Source organism: Pinus tabuliformis, chromosome J (assembly GCF_031772625.1).
Source record: "Pinus tabuliformis cultivar Carrire ecotype Pingquan chromosome J, CPIR1, whole genome shotgun sequence".
Classification (NCBI taxonomy): Eukaryota; Viridiplantae; Streptophyta; class Pinopsida; order Pinales; family Pinaceae; genus Pinus; species Pinus tabuliformis.
In genome coordinates, this window is record NC_142295.1 from 1,017,238,316 (window position 1) to 1,017,247,612 (window position 9,297).

General features: G+C 41.8%; 1 protein-coding gene across 1 annotated transcript in view; it reads right to left on the minus strand.

The window, feature by feature from the left end:
* LOC149230313 (ATP synthase F1 complex assembly factor) overlaps nucleotides 1–7,215 on the minus strand; it is a 248,500-nt gene extending 241,285 nt beyond the window's left edge. The window contains exon 1 of the mRNA XM_089376039.1: nucleotides 6,764–7,215. Coding sequence (XP_089232165.1) covers nucleotides 6,764–7,090 — 327 coding nt within the window. The 5' untranslated portion in view covers nucleotides 7,091–7,215. The remainder of the gene's footprint in view (nucleotides 1–6,763) is intronic.
* Between the last annotated feature and the right edge of the window lie 2,082 nt (nucleotides 7,216–9,297).

Genomic DNA, 9,297 nt, shown 5'->3' on the forward strand with positions numbered 1-9,297 from the left:
TGAGTCAGTTTGATGGCTGTAAAGTGCAGCCATAATCCGCAGCAAAGGGAGGGCTGATCAGCAGTGGAATATAAGCTCTATATACAGTTTGAAGGTAGCCCCAAACCATTGTTAAGAGAGGTCCATTATCAGTCTTGCAAAGACTCTTATTCACTGCCCAAAGAGACCTAGTTGCAGTCACTTTAACTGCTATTATAATTCCACATTGTTGTAGGTGACAGCATGGCCTAATTGTAGACTATTTGGGCATGTTGGTGTAGACTCTATAACTCAGTGTTGTTGGACATATTATGGGACAGCAGCATAGTACATGGGACAGCTGCAAGCATGAAGAATCATGGACAGCAGCAGCATGTTAAAGCATGGACAGCAGCAAGTACAGTGCAGCAAGTATATTGGGACAGCAGTAAGCATGGTGCAGAAGTGGCACTATGTACAACAGTGCTAAAACACTGGGACAGCAGCAGCATGAGGTCCAGCATGGTGATGATGGGTGCAGCATGGTGCAGCACAGTGAGGTGCAACATGATAACGAGATGCAACACAATGATAGGTGAAGGAGTCACCTTAGAGAACCAGTTGAAGCAGCATGTCTTCAACTAATCTCATGTTGAGATGATCTATGATCTTATCTAGATAAGTCAAAGTATTGACTTCTGTTGTAAATGTACTATCTCTCTCTCTCTCTGTTGAACTACTAAAGAACATATAAGAAGAATAGAACAAGGGTTTCCCCACATTGGGGTTTGTCCCTGGCTAGCGCCACATCTTGTGTCCTCTTGTCTTGGCTTCTCTTCTGCGATTTATATTTATGTTCTATCTGCAGTTTATTTTAATGCTGATGTGATTGCTAATCTAGAAAAGATACTAAGCTAACTGTGGAATTTGAAATAAATTGCTCTAGCATAGAACATACCTAAACATAACATAAAGACTGTGTCAAAAGCAGGCCATAGGTACTAGTTAGTCTCGTCACAGAAAGTTGAAACAATAAGTTGTTATCTAGTTGTGAACTGTATGCTTATCGAGGTGTTACCACCTGCATGTTGCTGCCATTGGTGACTGCGCTAGGAATATTGCTTGTGTTTTCGGGGTTCATTTGCGCACAGAGCAAGGTTCTAGAATCATCTGGGTTTTCTACAGAAACACTCACCTAGGGTTTCCTGCTGAAACGCTCACTTGGGTTTCCACATATTTGGATCAATCTGTAACCTCCAAGCCGCGTTGCCGCCAGAGACAAGGCACCGACTGCAGACAACAACAGTAGAGGCGCAAACCAGAAAAGGAAGAGAGGATGCACGCTAAGTGTTTGACAAATCAACTGTATAACAACTGAAGTTACAGTCCCTATTTGTGCAGTATTTTTACAGGACTTCTGATGGACCTACACATGGACATTAACCAATTCCTTGAAATCTTGTCAAAGCCTCCAGCTTCGCCTGAAGTAACAGTGGCTGAAGGTCAAGGGGTACAGCTTGAAACTGGGGTCCATGAAAAAACCATGGAGTCGAATTTTTCATTTTGGACAGCCCAAGTAAAACAAATTTTGCAGAAAATGGAATTTTTGGAAACTGAAAACAACAAGCTTCGTTCTGAAATACACACCCTCTCTACCAGAGTTTCAGAGGTGGAAGGGGATAATTTATCCCTTAAGAAGATATTACATGAAAGCAAAGAGCAAGAAAATCTCCATCCTCCAAATGATATGTTGCATGCAGAAATTCTCGACCTTAAAAGCAAGCAGGAAGAAATCCGATCCCAACAGGCCACCTTCAAACAAGAAACTGAGACACACATCAATTCTTGGGCACAGGTGATTCGGACAAAGGATAAAATTCCTACCCCTCTTGCAGCGGTTGAGGAGGTGGTGCAAGCAAAACTTGTGGAAGAACGCACCAGACGAGCGAGAGAATTGAATCTCAAGGTGAGAGGTCTCCCCTTACCTCACTCCTCTCCGGATCCTATGGAAGTGGGGGCTAGGTTCCTTCAGGATACCCTTAGCCTCCCTGATATAGCTCTGGACAGAGCCTGGTTGGGCTACGACTCCACTCTCTTCCTCAGGTTTCGAACTGCATCCGATCGACTTTGCACCCTCAGGGCTAAGCGGAAGTTGTTTTCTCTCCCCAGCAGGATTTTCTTGGATGAGGACCTCACCCGAGCACAGGTTGTAGAACTTAAAAAATCCAGAGAACAGGTTATGGTAGCATGGCAGGCAGGGAAATGGGCAGTTATCAGGAATCTTCGAGTAGTCATTCGAGACTCCTTTCCACCTGGGTGGGAACCCTGAACTGGAGGTTCCAAATGACAGGCCTGCTTGGGAGACAACAAGGTACAAGCATCTCTATCCGTTGTTGGAATGGCAATGGATCTTTCTGGTCATCGTCGGGACTTTTGTATGACGCTCTTGAATCAACGAACATCCTCTTCGTGACCGAGACTCATGCAAGCCCTGTTCGACCCCTCCCAGATATCACAGGTTACCATTGGTTCTCAGTTTGTCGAAAGGAGACGGGGATCTCAGGAGGGGTCAGAGGGTCAGGTGGAGTTGCTTGTTTGGCTAGCGACTCACTTCAAAATAGGGTATCTGTGGTAGTTGAAGACGAGTCTGCCAGGTTTATGTGGATTCAGATTAGTGTCAAAGTCTCTCATCTGAGGGACATCTACGTTGTAGTTTGTTACTTTCCCCCAGCCTCTTCACCATTTGCCATCCATAATGGCTCAAATGGGGACCGCTTTATAGACTTGTACACTAGCATCACCCAATACTCTGTTGTTGGGGAAGTCATCCTCCTAGGTAACTTCAAAGTTCGTACTAGAGATCTCCAGATCCCTCTCCACAATCGATCAGAGGACATGTTTTGTACCCAGGGGATAGATCCAAATTCAATTGGGCTTCACCGGATGTCAGATGATGCTTTGGGGCCCACAACAGTTTATGGTAAGCATCTATTGCAATTGGGGGAATCACAAGAGTTGTTAATTCTAAATGGTCTTCCCTATTTCCCAAACTCTCGCTTTTTCACGAGTCTATCATATGGTGGGGGTGAAAGTGTAGTTGATTATGTCCTCGCTAGCCAGAACTTGCTCCCTTTTATTCGCCATCTCTCGGTCTCCCCCATCCCCCTTGCTAATCATGCACTTCTTTCCTTCTCTCTCCGGTTTGACCCTCCCCTTCCACCCCATCCTTCCCCTCGAGACCCACCCCGAACCACCTTTCAATTTGATGAAGGCGACCCTGACATCCTCTCCTCTACTCTACACAAGATGCTCCCATCAAAAACACAGTTCTCCTTGCTTGATTCTACTCCCATTAAATACACCTGTCTTTCATTTGCCATTTGGGAAGCAGCACTCAAATCCTTCCCTCACTCCACTCGTTCCACTTTCACTTCCCAAAAAGTTGGATCTTGCCCCATGAACAAATGGTATGATGACGAATGCAAGACTCTACATCGAGAACTTCGATATGCTTTCACCCACTCTCAACCCTTCTAACTTGACCTCAAAGCTTCTTACCATCGTCTCCCTTGTCGCAAGAAAGGCCTCTTTGTCTCTCATAGAAGACGGGAACTTTCTACTCTTCTTGCCCACTCCTCTAAACAATTTTGGCATACCATCCTTCCCCAACACTCCCCTCTTCCATCTGACCTCGATCCTACATCCATGTTCTCTCACACTCCCAACCTTTATGATATTCCGGGGCAGGGCCAAGGTCATGTTACCTCCCCACCCCCTTCTAGTTACCTATTCTCAGACAAAGATATTACAGAGGCCATTTGGGTGATGAACAGCAGCAAAGCAATCGATGAGGAAGGCTACCAAGCAGAGTTCTTTAAACACGGTTTCCGTGCTTTGGTTAGTTACTTGGCTGATCTCTTCAACCATGTAGCCTGTGAAGGTTTTCCACTAGCATGGTCACACCACATCATCCATCCGATCCACAAATCAGGCTCCAGCTCAAATCCTAATAACTACAGAACGATCATGGTGGGCCACATGTTCTCAAAGTTGTATGCTATTGTTCTACATAGGAAGCTCTCCAGTGACCTTGAGCAAAGAAAACTCAGAGCTAGGGGACATGCAAGTTTTCGACCAGCTCATCAGACCATTGACCACATCTTCACCCTCCACGTCGTGATTGAGGAGGCATGACATCGCTCTTCGAAAGTCTATTGTTGTTTCGTAGATTTTCGGAAAGATTTTGACTCTGTTCCGAGGGAAGCCTTACTCCAAAGACTTAGAGATATTGGCATCTCGGTGACCCTATTGACAGCTATGACGCGCCTATACGAGTTTGTCCTTGGTTGTCTTCGCATGGTTCATGGGATGTCTGATTTCATCTGAAGCACTATTGGGGTTAAACAAGGTTGTCCATTGTCCCCTACCCTGTTTAGGATCTATATTGATGAGTTGGAGGCTTTTCTGCACGAGCATATCCAGGACATTGATGGTTGCCTCACCAAGTCATGATATCTATTCTACTCTTTGTTGACGATGTGGTGCTCCTCTCCTCATCTCCAGAAGGATTACAGAGGCAGTTGGATGCCTTAGCTCTGTTTTGCGATCTTCGACAATTGACGGTCAACCTAGGTAAAACCAAGTTTATGATCTTCAATGGGGTGAAGAAAACTTCAAACCTTCACTTCCTATTCAGAGGGGAGGAGGTTGAGATCACCAGCACGTATACATACTTGGGATTACAATTCTCAGGTCCCCGCTTCAGTTTGCGACCAACGCTTCAGCCTTGGATCAACAAAGGATATGGATCCTTAGCCCTTCTCAAGAGATAGTGATTTCGACATCACTTCCAAGACATCTCGTCCAAGATGAGCCTCATGGACACCTTGATTCGTCCCACTGTTCTATATGGCTCAAAGATTTAGGGACCGGCTTTATTTGAGTTGAATTGGGCTTCAGTTGAGAGAGTCCAGACTGTTCTTCTCCGCCGCAGCATTAGATGCAAACAGACAATACCTTAGCACATCATCCTTGTAGAGTTTGGAGCTCAACCCTTTTGGCTTGAGACAGTCTTCAGTTTGGTCTCATTCTTGCATCGTGTCCGAGGATTTGTAGACTCGATAAAGGGTAGGGACCGTTACCCTTACTTGGCATATTGTTCTTCTTAGACTATTGCTTGTTCTACTCCCTCAGGCCGGGCTAGATGTTGGTTTACAGGAGTTTCAAATCTCTTAGAGTCAGTGGGCATTCAGTTGGATCATCTCCCTCCTTTCTGATATTCCTTGGATGCTCCTGGTCACCTTCTACCTACTAGACAAGAGTTGAACAAGATCATCAGGGAGGACATCTACAAGCAGTTCGTCTAAGTCACCTGGGTCAATCCTCTGGGAGGGTTGCACCCAAAGATGGCCTTCTACGTTGAGCACTTCTTGGAGTTGAGAGACGAGCTCATTATTCGACCCCAATATACGTTTCACCACTAGATGCATGCTCTTCGCATTCCTCTAGGCCAGTTCAGAGTAGGTTCTCATAGACTTCGAGTAGAGACGGACCACCAGATTGATAGACCAAACAGAATCTGTCAAGTATGTCATTTACAGGAAGTAGAGACCGAGGTGCACTTCATTTTTGGATGCCCTATCTACTACGAGATCAGAGGAAGGTTCCATTGCTTGTTTAGAGACTCTCAGACCCTCACAAACTTTTTCAGGTATCCCGATCAGAGATGTTTGGCCCTATATATGCAAGAGGCTCTCAAGTTCCGAGCGCATATTCTTCAGCCTCCCATCAGACTAGACCCCACACAGAGGATCACGACATTTTTCAAGGTACTACCTTCAGACAGGGGCACAAAGAGAACGATTGATATTGTTTCATATCCAAACTCTAGACCAGTGAGGATCCGTGGGACCTCACCCCGCCACATGAGACCTCAGCAGCTAAACCATCTCAGATCCATCCCTGGGAGACGAACTAGGTCCTCCAGACCTCAACAGTGCACAAACTCCCCCAGACAACAAGTTAGTGGACAGTCCGCACCTCCCACTGACCCTTCATTAGGCCAGCAAACTTTGTGGAATTTTTTTCAGTGCTCTTCAGTCAGTCTCGGATGTTATTCGTCAGGGCATTCCATACATTGTATGTTTTATGTTCCTGCATTGTACCTTTTATATTCGTGCATTGTATTTTTTATAGGAGACCGTTTGGTTCTCCCATATTTTATGGTAATCATTATACTCAACAGTCCTTTTGACCTACTTTGTGGTCATTAGTTGGGCATAAATATAATTATCTTATCTTATCTTATCTAGCTCATATGATCATACTCTCTCCTATAAAAGAAAATGGCTCACGGAATAGTGGTTTTATAAGCCGAAGATTGGCCAGCTTAGCCGTTGAAAATTGATTATTGTATATATATAAGCTAATATAGTCCCATGAATGTGGTCCAATGGTTATGGATGGTTATGGTTAGGTTGGAAAGTTTGGTCTCAGATGTCTTGTAGTCTAATCCCGAGCAAAACTATATATGCCAGTAAGCTGCTCCTCCAATTTTTCAGTTCAAAAAAAAAACACTAACATGACCCAAAATTGATTAAAAAGCGTAATACTAGAAATCTCTGAAAGCTTATTTATTTCACCTCTAGTGGAAGTAGATTAAGCAGCACATTTAACCTCTATTATTCCGGATTTGAAAACGCCAGATTCCATGTAAAAGTACTAACAAAGCTGAAACTTTGAAGTAAGATGCAAAAGGCTTAAAATTTTGGTGTTCAGAATAGAGGGTTGAAGTTTGCAGCTGTACCTCATTCCAGAGTACAGAAAGCTCCTCCGGAGAAGCAGCTTTGACTCTCTCCACGTCAATGATGGACTCCACGCTCTTGGGAGCCAGAGGCGAGAAACCTGTGGCGAATTTGGAGCCTCTCGTAAAACCTACCGAACTCCATTTCCTGGCATCACCTGGCAGATCTCTAACCTGCTTCTCCCTGTACGCACCAGGAAAGCAAGAAATCTCTCTGTAGCAATAGGGATATTTTGCAGAGGACTGAAAAATTCCAGCGGAGATATAACCGTAATTAGGCAGCAACCGCCTGCATATAGTAGATCTTGTGACTGCCATGATGAAGGCCATTTCTGCTCATTCGCGATAGGAGATGTGTCTGTAGGCTACGGATTTTGAATTCAAAAGGTTCTTCGCCATGGCCACGTTTATCATCGCAATATATTTGTTAACCTGTGATTCATTATATCAAAAACAACATCAAAGTTCAATTTTTTATTTATTTCTTTTTACAGTAGTGTGAAAATTTATTATCATTCTTTTTGTAAAATTAGGGATAGTTATTATGCCATGTGTGAAAATTTATTATCATTCTCTTTGTAAAATTAGGGATAATTATCATGCCATATTATCAGTAATTATTATTGATGGTTATAGTTAATGCAAGTTTATTTAGTATTGTTATCATAGAAAAAACAATGTTATTAAATTATTTGGAAGGATGGTTGAGAATATGTATGGGTATGTTTTTACTTTCATCAATGCTTTTTTAGTTTTGACTAGGAAATTTTTCTAATATGGAAAGAAAATGAATTCTCATAGAAAAATTGTAAATTAATATATGAAGTGGAAAAAAGCTAATTGTGTATTAAGGGAATTTTAATGGGTAGTAATCACTTTTAAGTTTGTACATTTGCACTTTTACTCCTACATGTTAAAGCATTGAAAAAAACAAAAATAAGCCTAAGTAGTAACTCCCACTAGGTATATTTATTTTCATCTTGTTCCTATTCATTTTTTATGCAAATGATAGCTTACATTATGGTGGGTAGTAGTAAATAGGTTATTTAACTGGGTATGAGCTATTTTTAATGATTTTAATTTTAGGTGGTTTTCCTATGAAGCTTAACAATGAAAAATTATGGCATAAATATTTAAAAATCATGGCAGCGGAAGGTAAATATGAATATAAGAAAGTGTAATATGGTTAACCTGGTCTTAGGAAGAGTCATCTCCATGCCGCAATTCAATAGAAGAAGTGAACCACTATATGTCGTACTACTTCCCATGATTGGATAAGAAAGTTGTGAGACAAAAGTTAATGTCCTTGTGGGCACTAAAACATGAAAAAATATATTTAGGGTAAAATTATGTCCTTGCTATATTGTAGTTTTTTCAAAATGCCCATACAGAAAAGAATAGTGGTCACAATTTTTACAATTTTATGTTTTATTTTAATTCAGGAATATTTTTGCAAATCATGTTTTTTTAACTAGATGGTTATTGTCTCTCAATCCAATTTTCCCATTTATTTCAAGAACATATATCTCCTAAGAATGCTTCGATTGACTTCATGGTTGCGCAACATAAGCTTTCATGTAAAATAAATTGCTTTCACGTTCTAGTATTATTAGTCGTGGTAGTTTTCTATTCTAAAAGAAAAAGTTGTTTCAATTAGGGCTTTCAATTTGGTCTTGTATTATTCTACAAAAAGTATATTGCATTAGGTTTGAACCAACGCTGAGACATGTGAAGTGTAATAATGATGTCTACGAAAAAAATCAGTAGCCATACTCATCTATATTAGATTCTGCATCACATAAATAAAAGATTGGAATTTTAATCCGCACCACATAAACATAAGGATTCAAACCCATTTTAATCATATTATACCAATATTTACTCTTGTAAAAGCTCAAGTATCCATCACATCAATTAATTTTGAATGGAATATATTGAGATGGAAAAAAAAAATGGTGAATAACCATGGCATCAAATCATTTGGAACCTAATATTTAATAGTTGTGTTCAATGTTTGTTAAAAAGTTTCATAAATTTATCACATTTTGTAGTAACCTCCCGCTCTACTTTGAGATCTCTTGTCTGCAAAAACCCTAGCCTTCTCAATGGTCTCCTTAGAGGGGATTTGTCCCCCTCCCCCTCCTCCTCCACCCTCTTCTGCTTCTCTGGCAGCGAAGCGGCGGCCTTCCAAGCATTAGTTGCCTCATTGCCCAAGCGCACACAAACTGCAACATCACAACTAAGGTTTGTTAAGTGAAATGATGAGATTCGTGATATAGCACTTCCAATGGGGGCTCGAAGAACCTCCCTTGCTTACTCAAAGAGAGTGCTTATAGGAAAATTCACAAGTGTGTGGCCTTCGCCGAGGTCTAGGGAAATATGGATTGAAAAAAAATGGAGGGCAATGATGAAAGGCAATATTGCCTTGTATGCAGCAGGTAATGGTTTTTTTGCATTTTTATTTGAGCTAAAAAAAGACAAGGACATGGTCTTTCGTAATGGGCCATATTTTTTGGATCACTAGGAATGTATCTGAA